Raw genomic sequence first — 17,054 nt, 5'->3', positions numbered from 1 at the left:
GTGTGCAGTTTTACTGTCCTTACCTAAGAAAAGATAAACTTACTACAGAGTTTCACCCAGCTGATTCCTGATTCTTCAAATTGCAGTTTGTTATCTGAGGAGAAATTGCATTGACTAGACCTGTATTTAGGCCTAGAGTTTAGGAGATGACAGGAAACTTAGTTGAAATGCTTAAATTCTGATGGGGGTGGACAGACTGGATGCAGGGATCATGCTCCCCTTGGCTGGTATAGAACAAAGGATGATGGTTTAAATTATTGAGTAGGCCATTTTGGATTGAGATGAGGGCAAATATTTTCACAAAGGGCACATGTAGGATTGAGCAAAAATCTTCAATATTTAAAACACTGGACAAAACCCTGGACTTTTCAAAACTTTTTAAGGGCAAAGGGGGCAGCAGGACTGAGTCCTGTGTAAAATACACAAACACAACTGACAGAATGGAGATAGATGTCTGGAACTATTGTTGAGCCTGAAATTCCAATTTACACCTCCTTAAAAGGACAATCAAAGGAAACCAACAGACTCTAGTCCAAGATAGCTTCTACCCCTTGGGCTACCCAGCGCTGACAGTACGGGGCCTACAAAGATACTGGACATTCAACCTCAATCAAAAGCCATTCACATATTCCCTAACAATTGGAAATCCAGTTAATTTCAGAAAGAAACATCAGAAACACAGTGAAAAGCACAGATTTGGCACAAAGATAAGGGGCCCACAATCAGTATAATTGCCGGCCCTAATTTCACTAGGGAGAGCAATCTGAGGGCTTCCCGACTGAGAGCTACCAGATACAGGCCTGTTGTGAATGAAGAACAACCAATAGCGACCATCCACACCAGCAGAAGCAAAGGCCAACAACTCTGTAAACTAACCTACTTGGCCGACACCACAAGGTGTCAGACACATTCTGAGGTGAAAACCAGGCCCGTAAAGCCAGAAGAAAGTAAAGAAAACCAGGTACTTACCTGATAGATCCAATGTGCACCTTACCGCATCAGCGGACTCAACCCAAACTGAAAAACCTTCGCAGTCCAAAGTCTTCACCCAGGTACGGCAAGCGGAAACAGCCAGACGCACTTCAAAACCGTGTTTTCTCCATGGTGAGCTTAAACCCCGAGAGACCAAAGTTAGCAAGGATGGGAAGGTGGGTAGTGACATTGCATTCGGACACTAGGGTAGGAATTCTGATTAAAGACTCTGATTAAAACTCTTATTTTCTGTGTGTGTCAGTAGGATAAAGATCTAATAGTGTTAACCTAGCCAATAGTGTATTTAATAGTGCTACTGTTCTCTGTGTCAATTGTGTCAAATTCCTTGTTTAATGCATTTACCTATTTTTTCTTGTTTTATACTCACATTTTGTATTTAAATAAGCAAAGAGATTCTTTTGCCCTGAAGCACCTGTCTACTGCCTCTTCATTTCACATTCCCTAAATAAGTCCAGTGTCCAGAACCAGGGATCCAGGAGTGATTCAAATGACTTAAAAATCAGAAAATAACTGATTGCGAACCAGAACCTTACAGGTGGTGGCCCTGTCGACATCTCTAGAAATTGTGGCAGTAGATGCCAAGTCACTGAATATTTTTTAAAAATAAATTGTTTTATTGACATCAGAGGCATTGAAGGCTATGGAGAGCGTGGGAGTATGGCATTGAGATAGAGATCAACCATGACTGTATTGAATAGTGGAGCAAGTTTGAAGAGTTCTTATTTTCTGTTTCTATGTTTTTGAAAGAAGAAGATACCATGAAAAGAGATGACCTCTTCCAATTAATAACAGATTGCCTGATACTGAAATCTAGAATCCTACATGGGTAGAAAGTACTTGTTTCAGCAGCACAGCTGTCTTTCATGATGGACATAATGAGATTAGGTGTCTTCCATTTAAGATAATGAACCAACAAAAACATCAAATCACTGTTGGAAATCTGAAATAAAAATAGAAATTTCCAGAAAAACTCAGCATTGACAAAGCATGATGACCACTGTGAAGGACATCTGCAAGATAAAGAATCCTACAACAGCAAATGACATAATCAAGGTCAACAGCCCTCAAGGCAAAGACTTACCATTTTCCAAACACAAAACAAACACATTCTGGGTGAGATAACAAGGTGTAGAGCTGGATGAACACAGGAGCCTTCCTGCTCCTATGATGCTGCTTGGCCTGCTGTGTTCATCCAGCTCTACACCTTGTTATCTCAGATTCTCCAGCATCTGCAGTTCCTACTATCTCTGATACACATTCTGGGTGAACTGTGCAACATTCAGACAGCTTGAATTTGTGAAGTTAGAGACTTGGAGGTGGATGGGAAAGTGACAAATGCAATGCAGTTCTAGAATGATTATATAATGATTATAGTAAGGGAGAACAAAGCTTTGGAGAGGTGTTGTACAAGAATCACCAAATTAAGATGGAAAAATATGCCATTCAGCCCATTGTGTCTAAGCTTGCTGTCTGAGCATTTTGAATACATGTCAAACCCATACCTTTTGCTTATAAACATACAAACTGTTTCTACTTAAATCATTATCTAATGCTCCTTGAACACCTCCATTGAACCCCCCCCCCTCCACCATGCTTCCAGGCAGTGGAACCACTTGCTGTGTGAAAAAGTTCCTTCTCATCTCATACTTATTTCTTTTGTGAAACACATTAGAAGTTTCCCCTCTGGTTCTTGATCATTTTATGAGTGGGAATGGTTCCTCCACATCTACTCTATTCAGATCCCCAGTGATTTTGAAAATTATTAAACCTTCCAAAAGCCTTCTCCTCTCCAAGAGAAACAGTCCAAACTATCTTCCTAATTGAAGTTTCTCACCTATGGCACCATTCTCGTTAACTTCTTCTGCACTTTCTCCATTGCAGTCACATCTTTCCTAAAGTGTTCCACCCTGAACAGGCAACAATATTCTAGTTGCGGTCTAACCAGTGTTCTATATAACATCAGTATAAACCCCCTGCTCTTGTACTTTATGCCCTTATTAATGATGCTCAGAATGCTGTTTGCTTTATTAACATTTTCTCTTCCTATCCTGCCACCATTTATGACTTATGTACATATACTGTTGGGTATCTCTGCACTTGCACAGCTTTTAGAATAGCGCCCTGTTGTTTATACTGTTGCTCTATGATATGGGGGCTAAACGATTTGTGATATGGCAAGATTTGTGACAGAATCATGTGAGAAATCTGATAAGGCCTATTTTGATGTCGGGAGCAACTCACTGCATCTTTCATGCATTTGCCGAGCTGTGAGGTGAGTTTCTCATAGGGCAGCAGCAAGTTGCCAGTTAATGGGGCTTGTAGCTTGTTAAATGCCATATTAATGCCAGAAATTGCCTGATTAGTATCTGGCTTCCTAACTTACCAAACACAGCGAGCAAGCTAGATTTTTTGGCATGGACTTCAGAGTGGGTGGCTGCATTCAGCCTCCATGTTGCTCAGTACCAAACAACATCCCAGGGTAAGATCCATGGGATTCAGACACATGCAACTGTTATCCATGGTCATTGGTAACTGACATTTGCCAACACCTCACAATCCTCATGGCACCTCTTAGAAACACTTTCATGATGCTTAAGAAGCTCAGACCCACTTTTCAGCACATATTGGCAACTAGAATTGAAAGGCTGCCGCAAGGAGTTTGTGTATGCTAGGGGCCCAGCTCAGAATGGACCAGGTTGCATCTCAGTGCTGCTTGCTTGTTTTCTTTGCACTTGTTCCCTTACTGCTTAACTGCATAATCTCAGCAACAACGCCTTGACTGGCCATGCTATTCTGTACAATACATGTTAGCGCAGTCACACAACCAGACAGCTTGTCTAGCTGGTCAGCAGTCCTCAGTCAAGGAGGTAGGCATCTTGCTGTAGGCACTGTATTATGTCAATCTCACACATGCATCAGTCAGGGGTTCCAGCACAGGAAGCCAAGGGCAGCCTCTCATACCATTTGATTGGATTGCCTATAGCATGTCCATGGCTCCACAAGAGATAGTCCAGAGGTAGGGTCAGTGAACTTGAGGATATGTACAGGCATCAGTCAAGGATCTGGGAATTTCCTATCCATGGCTATCCAGTTATGTCCCTCACGGAGGGCTACAGTCAGTGCATTTGCCCAAATTAAGGGGTTTTGTTGGTGGTGGGGGAGGAGTGTGGAGAACCAAGGGAATGGTTCCTGTAGGAAGGGGACTCAGAAACCTAATCATGGGACTGGGATCCACAGGTTCAGGGGAATGGGATTAACAGTTGTGAAGATAGGGAGATGTTTTTGTAAGATGGGGGGATACAGAGAAGTATGGATGGGAATGGCACTCTGTGAGAGGATGGGGGTTTACCCATGCTCAGGAACACCCTGGCTTCAGGGGCCTGCAGTGTATGAGCACTCCTGGCATGGTCACCTCATATGTCAGGGGCCTGTGGGGAAAGGTGGGCAAGTGCAGGCTCAGGTAGATGGGTTGCGTGGGGACCTGGAGAGCTGCAAAGTCTATGAGGTCCATTGGAAGTGCTACCAGGAGGGAAATCTGGATGTTTGGAGTTTGACTAACATGTAGAGGAAGTGGCTGGAAGATGCTGTCTTATGAATGCTCACTGTCACCTTCCATTGTGCTGGAAATTGAAACTGCACAGCAGGAAAGAAAATAACTAAAGACACGCTGATTAGGTGGGATTAGGCAGGATAAGTGTCCTGACCTTTGACTGAGGGGCCTGCAAGATCCACCAATGTGAGGACCTTTGAAGAGAAAGAATATTACACAGACAGCCAGGCACTGTACAGGACAGGTACTGGTGGGGTTCCTAATCCCTGGCAGTCCCGATGCACTGATTTCCTGTGTTCTGTATACCTCCCTGTCCCAGGCAGTGCTGACCACTTCACTTACCCCTGCACTTTTGGACACAGAGATCAGTGAAAGAATAAGGATGTTTTAGGGTGAGGGGCATGGGTATCAACCCAAAGCCCTAAATATGTCTTGTTTCACTTGCTTCCACATGCTGCAGCAGCCTCTCCATATGACCCAATAATCCATGGTACATCCATAGTGGATATGGATTTAGGCATCATGCTGGCACTGTTACAGCTGGGGCTACACAGAGAGCCAAACAAATTTGGTTCAAAAATAATTAAATTTATATAAACCTGATACTTCAATATAATGTGCAATGTCACCTGTGCCGCCAAAATGCCTTCAGTAGGTGCTTTTCTTTCTCTCCCTACCGCAATGTCTCGGTGCAGTTCTTGGTTTCACTGTCAGCCTGGAGGGACCCTGCTCAGCAGTGGAGCCTGTTGGACCTGAAGAAGTTTTTCGGTGACCTTGGACAGCAAGTTGACCCTCCATGGCTTGAACTTCTGAAGTTCTGAGGGTGCAGGCAAGGTAAGGCAAATTTGAAGAACAACACCTTACCTTCCACCTGGACATCCTACAGCCCAGAGGACCCAACATTGAGTCCTCCAATTTCAAATAACCTTCCTACCCATCCCCCTGCTCCCTTTCTGGTCCCACCTCCTCCCTTTCATTTCACCTACTGACCCTCCCTTCCAGTTACTGACTGGATTCATTCCTCACATCGACCAACCAGTGTTCACCTATCACCACCATTCCATTAGCCCCTCTCCCCTTCCCACCCCTCTCTTTATCTGCAGCACCCCCTAACCCACATACAGTCCTCAAGAAGGGTAATACCCAAAATGCTGACTTCTCACTTCCTCCAGACGCTGCCTGGCTTGCAATGTTCTTCCAGCCTCCTGCTTGTCTACTTTAGAGGTGGAGGGCCTTTCCACCTCTGGAGTGTCCTGAGAGGAGACGTCTGAGGGGCCTGTCTGTTGTTCTCCTCTGGCTGGGTACCTCCTGACATTGCCCTGTCTCCTTGTGAGGATGTGGGGCACCTGCAGTGTTCACCAGCTCCCGGTTCCCCCTGTTAGCATGTCTTTGGACATGGGGCCCACTGACCTGGGAAACAGAGTGCAGGCATGTGGCTTTCTAGCAGACCCTGAGGATGCTGGGGCTGTCTCTCCATGACAGCCACCAACCTGTCCTGGAGGTAGCTGGATAGTTGTATGCATGAACAGAAGTGTCTCCATCATGTAAGTGCACTCCCACAGCCTCTGAACAATGAAACCCATTGTCTCCCCCATTACTATCTGCCTCTCCTCTTCCTTTCTGTGCATGTGGATGAAGACTGCAATTGCTGACAACATTGGGTATTCTCCTGCAAGGGATGGAGCAGATGCTTGGTCTCCTGTAGTCCACTGAAAGCCAGTGACCTGGGGGCATTCTATCTTTGGCCAGCTGTAGAGACGTGGCAGTGAGGTGCTCACCAGCTGCTCCCAGACTTTCTGAAGCTAATAGGAGTCACTATCTGAGCTGGTGCTGGGAGCAGGAGCAGCCTTGTCAATGCTTCCCCTGGGGCCTCTGTACTTACATCCTCAGAGTTTCAGGAGATGGCTTTTGAGGGAGCAGGTCACTTCCCTGCAGAGGTAATGGTCATCCCACTGAAAATTGCAAGATTAAAGTTAAGGCACCACGGCCAGTGCTTAGAAGTGTCGTAGAATAAATGAGAGTGACAGTAGTGTTACTGTGACAGTTGCAGTGAAATGAACAGTGGTATCTACCTGACTGGCAGGATATAGATATCCTCAGAGGAGTGATCCTGGTTTTCTCCTGTGAGATCCAAGATTATGTTCCTGTAGGGGAGGGAGGAGTTTGATGTTGGGCACCCATTGAGCATTCCTGATCCTTTTTTGCCCGATTGTCATTAGACTAAGAGTAAGGGAGGGATTGAATGATCTGAAAGTCGGGGTGGGGGGCATGCTGTTAATGCTGGTGTAGGCACTAATGATATTACAGCATTTCTAGCGATTGTGGGGAGAGGGAGGCAGAGGATTTGGAAGCAAGTTCGGGCCAACACCCTGACCTAGTTGCCTCAGCTTTGCACAAATTTGTATTTATCAAGGAAACCTCCCTCCCCAGCTGACACCCTGCTTGCACAGGTTACTAAACAGGTATTTTCTAATCAGCCTAGACAGAGATGGTGGGACTTGAACCCAGGTCTCCTGGTTCAGAGATAGGGACACTCCCACTGATAGCCCAGACTAGTGATGGTTCAGGGAAGATGGCTTTCTCTCGTTTCACCTGCAGCTGACATAATTGCAGCCTGTGTGGGATGATGTTCTCAAAAGGATGGTAATTGACCACTGAAGGCTTAACTTTTATCCATGGGCCTTCACAACTAGAATTTAATTTGCTAATTCAATGGTTCTCGAATATTTAGAGTCATAGAGTCACACAGTGCTGAAATAGACCATTTGGTCCAACAAGTGCATGCTGACCATGTTCCCAAACTAAACTAGTCCCACCTGTCTGCGCTTGGTCCATATCCCTCCAAACTTATCCTTTTCATGAACTTATCCAAATGTCTTCTAAACATTGTAACTGTACCTGCATCCGTCACTTTTTCTAGCAGTTCATTCTCTGTGTAAAAAAGTTGCCCTTCTGTCCTTTTTAAATCTTTCTGCTCTCACCTTAAAAATATGTACCCTAGTTTTGAACTCCCCCATCCGAGGGAAATGACTCTGTTAATCACCTTATCAATATCTCTCATGATATTCAATAAGGTCATCCCTGAGCCTTCTATGGTTCCTGTGGAGAAAGGTTCCAATCTTTCCAGTCTATTTTTATAACTCAAACCTGTGGAAATCGATTGCTGAAAGATTTCAGCTAAGTTGGCACATGGCCAAACAGGTAACACCCTGTTCCCCTAATTTGCATGTAAGCATGGATTATGTTTGAAAGAACTGTGTTGTAACCTGATATAATGATTATAATTTGCGGTATTAGTTTCATCTGAAAGTTTGCTGCGTTGTTTACGTACTTCTTTCTCACATAATTTTATTTTTTATGCCATTTTAAAGAATGAGAGAACATTTATACATTCCTGTTCATTTTATAATAAGTGGAAGGGGATTATTTTTTACATTTATACATAATTCACTGAATCTGTAAACCTAGTCAGGTCCATACTTAATAGATTGCAAAACTATACAAGGTTTCTGAAATAACTCCACGAACGATGTTATCCTGTCACCAATTCACCCTTTACTTACTCGTGCATAGTACAAGACACTGACCCAGCTGGCTCATAGAATAAACAGAACCTCTGACACTCCTGTTTATATCTGTCAGCCAGGGCTCCCTGATTGGACCAGGTTAATGGCCCCAATCGAAGAACTCATATTGTTTGAGATCCACCTAGCTGACCTCATTCCAATCGCTACAGTTTCCAGGCCATACTTCCTGCTGGGAATCAATAGAATGTCTGGTCAGTGTTGAAACAAAGCTGGTCACTACTGACCAGGAAACTAAGAATCATTCCTATATTCTTTTCATTCACTGGATGTGGGCATCACTCACTAGGCCAGCATTTATTGCCCATTCTTAATTGCTAGAGGACAGCTGAGAATCTACCACATTGTTTAGGTTTGGAGTCACATGTAGGCCAGATCAGATAAAGATGGCAGATTTTCTTCCCTAAAGGAAGTTAGTGAATCAGTTCATTTTTTCTGACAATCGTTTCTTTTCATCCCTGATTTTTATTGAGTTCAGAATTCACCATCTGGAATGGTGGGATTTGAACTCATGTCCCAAGCATATTAGCCTGGTATTTTGGGTTACTCATCCATTGGCGTTATCACTACGCCACATCCTTTCAGAGATACTGCAATCTCTGCAGAAGAAGATTCTCCTGCAGCCGCGTGGAATGTAATTATTGTCACCTTCACTGGGCATTCCCAGCATGGAGCTGCTGTAAGGCCATCAAGCTGTGCAAGTTACCTTAAAGGATTTTCACAGACTTCCCCAAACCAGTATCGAAAAAAAAACAGCAGACAGAGCAAATCAAAGGTTGAGCTGGAGGTAGAAATTAAAATCTTCTGAAATAACTTTGAAAAAACATCATGAAATGTTTTATAAAAGAAAAACTAGAATACATGGAACAGCGCACTACAGACATGAAATTACTTTCTCAGAACCAGTTCTGTTGATCAGCAAATTGTCTTTCTTTTTATTTATTCATTTGTGGGGTGTGGGCAACGGTGGATGGCCAGCATTTATTGCCTGTCATTAGTTGTCTTGAGAAGGTGGTGGTGAGCGGCCTTCTTGAACCACTGCAGTCCACCTGCTGTAGGTTGCCCCACAATGCCATTAGGGAGGGAATTCCAGGATTTTGACTCAGTGACAGTGAAGGAACGGTGATGTATTTCCAAGTCAGGATTGTAAGTGGCTTGGAGGTAGTGGGGTTCCCTTATATCCACTGCCCTTGTCCTTCTGGATGGAAGTAGTCATGAGTTTGGAAGGTGCTATCTGAGGATCTTTGGTAAATTTCTGCTTCTTAGGTGAATTTCCGAATTACTTGCGTCACTGTTAAAAAAAAGCCATTGCAATCTCTTGAACATGGTACAAGATTTTTATGGGGTTTCTAATCATGGTGTGGGAGCATGGAAGTTGAAATTCTCACTGATTTCCTGATTGCCGACCCTGTGGGGGTGCATGAGAGGATAGAGCGTGGGATTTGAGAGATGGTGGTGATAGAAAGAAAAGTGGGAGATAGTGCTGACTCTGATAGAACCCTGAGTGAAAGGCTGCAAATTTAGAATTTCTACACCTGCCCAACATGCTGACCTTGTAGTGGTCAAGGCATAAAAAGAACTCCCTTGTCCCTTCCCTTTATTTTATTGTACATAGTACAGGATGGCGATTGGTTGAGGGTAGCAGAAATAAGTTAATTACACTAAGCATTTCTCTTGCGGCTCAAGAAAATACAAGCTGGAATATTCACATTTTCAATCCAAAAGACCTGTGGCCTGCTGAATGAAGAATCTTTTAATTGTCCAGACGGCGGTTAAGAGTCAACCACATTGTTGTGGACTGCAGTTACATGTAGGCCAGACCAGGTAAAGGTGGCACGTTCCTTCCCTAAAGGACGTTAGTGAGCCAGATGGGGTTTTCTGACAATTAGCAATGGATTCATGGTCATTGTTAGATTCTTAATTGCAGATTATTTCTATTGAATTCAAATCCCACCATCTGCTGTGGCAGGATTTTAACTTGCGTACCCAGAACATTACCTGGGTCTCTGGATTAACAGTCCAGTGATAATGTCACTTGGCTGTTGCCTCATACCTTTCTGATTTCAGGATAATGGACAGGGGAACATGGAAGACTGAAATGAAGGGCGAGTGTGGATCTATCCCGAGCCTGGTTCCAATCCTTTGGTTTTGTACAAATAATGTTGAAGAAACCTGTCTCTGCGTCATCAGTAATCCTCCACCCTCCATGCTGGCAGCTTGCCTGCACTGGCGAAACAGTCAATAGCGCAAATTGATGCATCACTTGTTTGTGATTTGAAAACCAAGTCTAATCTTTCACTCTTCCTGTAGAGCTTCATTAACATGGGGTTGGCAATATATGCCTTGTTGCTTTTCTTCTCAGCAGTAAGTACTAGTTTACTTTATATATCATTCATTTTTAATGGCAAATAATGCATCTTTACAGACATATGTCAAAATAGATTTAATAAATTTGAAGCAGAGTTTGTATGTAAATGCTTTGTGCAGTGATTTTATGATATATTTTATTTGTAGAAACACGCTGTGTCATGTAAACAACACATTTTAGTATCACTGATGCTCAAAATATTTTTTGAACAGTTAGTACAGGATGGTAAGGAGAAACATGTTTTATGTAGGAAGATTGTATTCAGTTTTAGGATATTCCAACGTTACCTTTTTCATGTGTTCCTTGTAATCCGTGGTATAAAGGTACAAACACAGGACCAAGCCAGCATATGTTACACAAGATGTTTATCAAACTAGAGTGCGTGTCTTTTGTTACAAGTTTTGAAATTAGATCTTCTTTGGAATTAGATAAGAATGATTAACAGTTTTGCTTCACTACTATCTTCTAATAACTGTAGGTTTTTCAAATAAAAATACATTTCAAAATATTTAAAATGAAGGAAACAAAGAGCATTTTAAATGAGGCCAATTTTCTTACTTCATACTTTTGAGTTTGGTTTGTGAGGAGCACATATCCAAATGTTCTCAAGAATTTAGTTTTTGATGTTTGATTGTAAAGTTCTGCTCATTCGTGTATCATATATACAACCATCAGACATGGTTTCCTGCAGGCAATGCACTGTCTGAAGATTATTCTTCTTCTTTACGCAGGCAAATTTATTTTTAGGATATGAAAGATTTCTCTTTTTGTTTATTGTTGCACTGGCAATTACACTTTGAATATTAACTATTCCACACAAAGACCATAGAAAACAAGGGAACAAATTCTAACAGTGAAATCCTCTTGAGTTTTTGTTTTACAATATTTCATGTGTCTATTGTACTTACATGAAGATATTGTTATGTATTTTTATATATTCTTTACCTGCTACATGAACTTGAGTCGTCGAGAAACACTGAAACTACGTCTCATTAAAACCTCATAAAACTAAGTCAATTACAAAATTGGTAGAAAATAACCGTCAGAAAATTTGACCATTGTATCTTTACTATAATTATCTTATTCCTTGCTTAGTAATCACCATTTTTTGTTTGGTCTGTGGACTAAAACAGGTGGGTAAAGGCACCTCTTTAAGCCAAAAAATCTATGGAAGAAGATTTTGCAGATTTAAAAACAAGTAACTAATGTTGTGGGCTCAGGAGGGCTCAGCATTGCAACAAGCACTTGTTTGGTTCTTGGGCAACTGCCTGTAGGAGAGAAACATGTAACCTACAAAGAGAAAGCTCCTACATTTCTCGCTTGATTTCCCGCGTAGAGAAGTAAGAGAAAATCTCCTGGTGGCTCAGTCGCTATTTTCCTGTGAAGTGCTGTCTCTGCAAATTCCCTTGTTGAATGACAAAGGGGGCAAACGATCTTCAGTCACACTGAAACGACAAATCTTCAAACAGTGAATGAAAGACTGAGAATTAGTATACTTACAGTCTTGCGTCATCATTAAAGAATCAAAAGAAACTGAAAGGAAATTAAAGAAAATAACTCATCAACATCTCAGGTCCGAGCTGACGCTGGAATTCTGTATCTTTGTCCCTTAATCCCCTTGCATAACATTCGTATTTTATCTTGTCTCTTTGTGTTTGCTTGTTAGTGCATGGGGATTTTAAAAGTTTAAATTACAGAGTGATTAGTTAGCAATTCATGATTTTTTTTCCCCCTGCCATTGGTTAAAAACAGCTTGATTGCAATACACAATTATTTTCTTGTTGATGAAAAGCAAAAAAAACGGTATGCTTAGTCATTTAACCTCACTTAAACAGGTAAAATCAGATAATTTGCTGGTTTGATTAAATTTTCACTTTTGCGAAGAATCCCGGAACAGTGGGTCTTGATTTCCAGTGCATTACCGCAATAAGTTGCAACAGCTTCAAAATGTTGTATCTTTTCACGTTTTATTCTGTTGGGCTTAACTGGTTGATTGGTCGTTAACCCCTGACAGCCCAATATTTGACATCGTCCACCCTTTATTGCGGGGTAATAGGTTATTCATCTATGTCAGCAATTAAAATTTCTATTTCATACAAATTCCTTTCACATCTCTAGCTGTGATATAAAGTCTGTACCTTAACTTAGTTTATTGCCACATAATTTGATAGCATAACATTTCACAAGTAAATACTTGCTTTATTTCATCATAATTCTCTGACTGAAAGGAAACTTTCAGAGGGCTCCAGACATTGAAGAATTGCCCAATGGAGCCTTCAATTTCCCAGGCAATTGCTTCGGAATCTGCTATCAAAGGGATTCTGCAGGGTCCCTATATGCAACTCACATCTACCTGGGAATAATTACCAGTGAAAATCTGGGCCATCATTTTTATTTCAATTCTTCTATTTGTTATGTTAACATTTCCAGTTTGAAATGTGGTTTCTTGGATATGACCATCACCAGATGGGCAAGAGAAGCAAGAGATTCCATCCTTTTAGGTTAATTTTTATTTGCTTCGGTTGGTGTTAGTCAGGTGGTAACAGCTGCAAAATGGAGTCAGTTTTCTTTATGTCTGATCGGCATTGATTATGTTGATATTTTGAAAGGATCCTTCTGTCAGGTGTAAAATGCACCTCTCTGTAAGGCAGTATCCTCTGCCAACTTCCAGGAGCTCAATTGCTATTTCTGTTTTGTGCACTGAAGAGGGGCAGATCAGTCCTATGGGTTATAAAGCTGGAGATGCTCAACAAAGTTAAATGTGGAATTGCAGACATGACAACTTTCATATATAGGAATAAAGGAACAGGAGAAGGCCATTCAGTCTCTCGAGCCTATTCCACCATTCAGTAGGGTCATGGCTGATCTTGGCCTAACTCTGTGTACCTACCTTTGGTCTATATGCGTTAACACCTTGGCTTAACAAAAAATGTCTACTGCAGGTTTTATGTAAACAACTGATCTAGCATCAATGGCCATTTGTTGAAGATAGTTCCAAACCTCTAGCACCCTTTGTGTGTTAAACTATTAAACTATGTCCCCTAGTTCTAGAATCTCCAACCAGGGGATATAGTTTTTTATATACCCTGTCTTTTCCTATTACTATATTGACAACTTTGATCAGGTCACCTGTTAACTTTCTAAATTCTGGAAAGAACAGGGCCTAATTTGTTTAATCTCTCCTTATAACTTAATCCCTGAAGTCCAGGAGTCATTCTTGTAAACCAGCTTGTACTCCTCCAATATATCCTTTCTAAAATGTAGTGCCCAGATCTGCTCACAGTGGGGTCTGATTAGGGCTTTGTATACCTGCAGCATAATGTTGGCATCCTTGTATTCCAGTCCTCTAGGTATTATGGTAGCTCTCCATTAGTTTTTGTGATTATTTTTTGCACCAGTCTAGGGCATTTTAAAGATCTATATACCTGAACACCCAAGTCTCTTTGGACATCCGTTGCATTTAACTTCATACTGTGAAGAAAGTACCCAGATCTATCCTTTTTCAATCTAAAATGGATAACCTTACACTTACTTACATTTAAATTCATCACCATCATTTTGTCCATTCACTTCATCTATCAATATCCCTTTGTAAATGTATGTACCATCTATACTATCTACACTGCTACCTACATTTATATCATAAGAAATGTCATGTTTCAGTACTATCATGGGGTCATAGTTTTTACAACATAAAAAAAAAACCTTTTGGCCCATTGTGTATGTGCTGGCCATCAAGTATCTACCTGTTCTAATCCCATTTTCCAGCACTTGGTGCACAGCCTTATAAAATATGGCACGTGCTCAGCTAAATGTTTTGACAGTTCCTGCTTCTACCATCCTTTCAGGTAGTGAATTCCAGATACATTTCTTTTTCCCCTAAACCTTTCTAAACCTGCTATGCCTTGACTCTGGTTACTGACATTTCTAATTAGGAGAAAACTTTATCCCTATCTATGCCCCTTATAACTTTGTAATCATCAATAAAGTATCCCCCTCAGCCTTCCGTGTTCGAAAGAAAACAATCCCAGTCAATCTATTCTTTCTTCATTGCTGGATCACTCCAGCCCAGACAACATTCTGGTGAATCTCCTTTGCACCCTCTCTAGTAGAATCATATTCTTCATGTAGAGTAGTGACTAGGATTTCTCACTGAATTCCACCCGTAGCCTAACTGACATCTTCATCATAACCTCCTTGCTGTTGTATTCAATGGCTTAACTAATAAAGGGTAAGTATCCCAAATGCCTTTTAAACCAACTTATCCACTAGTCTTGCTGTCTTCAAAGGTCTGTAGAAATGTACACCAAAGATCCTTTGATTCTCTGTACTTCCAAATGTCTTACCACTCAACATGTACTCCCTTGCCTTGTTAGTCCTCCCAAAATGCACTTTGCAGGGTTGAATTCCATTTGCTACTGTTTAACCCATCTGACCAGCCCATTGAAATCATTGTATAGTCATAGGCTTTTCTTCTAGCTTTTAGCACACCATAATTTTCATCTCAAATGTGAACTTAGTGAACATACCTCCTACATTCATATCTAAATTGTTTATGTACAAAAGAATCAGAAAGGGATCAAGAACCAAACCCAATGGTATGTTACTGGACATATCTTCCAGTTGCATAAACACCTTTTGAATATCAAACTTTGCCTCCAGCCTCTAAGCCAATTTTGATTCCAATCTGCCAAATTGTCCTGGATCTCATGTGGTCTTAACTGGCTTGTCATGTTTAAAAAATGTATGCTGAAACTTTCAGTGCAATGCATTATCCCCCAGTTGGCCTGTAAATTTAGTAATTTTACAATGTAACAGTATTTTTGGAGTTCCTAATTTAACTTATGCACACAGGTGTTTTCAAGAAGGTCCTTCAATTAGCAAGAAGATGTAAGATTAAGCATTAATCGGGCATAATGTGAGTGGCAAAAATTGATGAGTACAATTTGACAATCAAGTATACTGATTTTTGTTTATTCTAGGGAGGATTTCTAACTGGTTGGGTTTGAAGTAAAATTCATTCTTCAGAGTGGAACCTGCGGAATCTATTCAGCTATTTGACACAGTGATCAATGTTAATGTTAGATATTAAAATGCTAAATATTAAAACTGAATTTTAGGATTTGAGCAGAGTGGGAGCACAACGCTCAGTAGTGTTGCATCGTGAGAAGAGAAGATGGATTTCTGCAACTTTCAAACTTATAGAAGAAGATGTGGGTCCTTTCCCTAAAACAGCAATAAAGGTAGGTATTAATATATGAGGAAAAAGGAAATTCTTTTCTTTACAACTATAACATAGATAATGAAAAGATCTGTCAGTTGGAATATTTTAATGTAATTCATCATTCTAAATTGTGTATTTTGTGTGTTCATAGTTTTATGAGTAAGACCGATGATTGAATTTTTCTAGCTTTATATCTAAGCATTGATTCAATCAATGTCTGACAAATAAATTAGCTTGATATTGGTTATTTAACTTTATTTAATCCTGGTTACTTTCTTGAAGGTATATAACAAACTTATTTTTATAACTGATGTATGCCTTCATTTCTTATTGCATCCAATTTGCTCACTATATATGGGGCAGAACTGTGGTTCAGTGTTTAGCACTACTGCCTCACATTGCCAGGGGCCTGGGTTCAATCCTGGCTTCAGGTAACTGTGTGGATGGAGTTTGTGCATTCTCCCCGTGTCTGCATGGGTTTCCTCCCACAGTCCAAAGATGTGCAGGTTAGGTGGATTGGCCATACTAAATTGCCCATAGAGTTCAGGGATGTGTAGATTAGGTGAGTTATAAGGGATGCTTTGAGGGGCAGTGTGGATATGTTGGGCCAAAGAGCCTACTTCCACACTGTGGGGGTTATTTTAAAAAAAAAAGTCTGGCACTACTCTGGTGCCTTGTTTTGTTGCATTAGTTCTGGAACATTTAAAGATCTTCTGTGTCTTCAGCAGTTTCAACCCTAGCTCTGTGCAGAACATAAACAATGATGTAGGTCAATAAAGCAGACTGGTCTGTTTCTGTCCTTTATATAAGCATGGATTAATTCCATTGATCCCAGTAAATATACAGGTGAAATTCAGATCATAATTCTCCATACCCACCAGAGGATTCTAAGTCATTATAGCAGTGTCTACAATTTAAAAGTCTGGGCTGGTTTGAAAGCTGAGAGGCTTGTAAAATCCAGCGTGTGGTCTTCCCATTGGCTACTCAACTCCACTGTCCTGTCTGAAATTTTATGGGACACAGTGGTGTTGACAGGTGGCCTTCCACCCTTGGACCTCCGATGTCATTAAATGAGCAATTAATAATCATTTAAGGGTCTCCACCTGCCTTTGCTATTATTGTACCTGAGGTGGGGAAGGTCCATGTCATAATGGAATACCAACAGCTTTACCTGCATGGGATGATGTTGAGGGATGTTTTGGGGAAGGGTGGGTATATTCTCCTCTGTGCTAATTGGTGACACTTCTCCTTTCCAAGGTCCTTTACCCTCTCCCTGGTCTGTCAAACATTGTTTGTGTTTTTTTTATATTCTTCCTTCCTCTCTTATTTTTCTGA

At 41.2% G+C, this 17,054-nt stretch overlaps 1 protein-coding gene across 1 annotated transcript in view; it reads left to right on the top strand.

Annotated features, from left to right (window-relative positions):
- Nucleotides 1-10,401: 10,401 nt before the first annotated feature.
- Nucleotides 10,402-17,054, top strand: part of LOC109912769 (cadherin-like protein 26) — a 78,953-nt gene continuing 72,300 nt past the window's right edge. Inside the window, exons 1-2 of the mRNA XM_048608574.1 lie at nt 10,402-10,491; nt 15,616-15,738. Of these exons, the coding sequence (XP_048464531.1) occupies nt 10,450-10,491; nt 15,616-15,738 (165 nt within the window). The 5' untranslated portion in view covers nt 10,402-10,449. The remainder of the gene's footprint in view (nt 10,492-15,615; nt 15,739-17,054) is intronic.

This window comes from Rhincodon typus, chromosome 19 (genome assembly GCF_021869965.1).
Source record: "Rhincodon typus isolate 14 chromosome 19, sRhiTyp1.1, whole genome shotgun sequence".
NCBI lineage: Eukaryota > Metazoa > Chordata > Chondrichthyes > Orectolobiformes > Rhincodontidae > Rhincodon > Rhincodon typus.
This window is presented reverse-complemented; position numbering and strand designations above follow the sequence as displayed.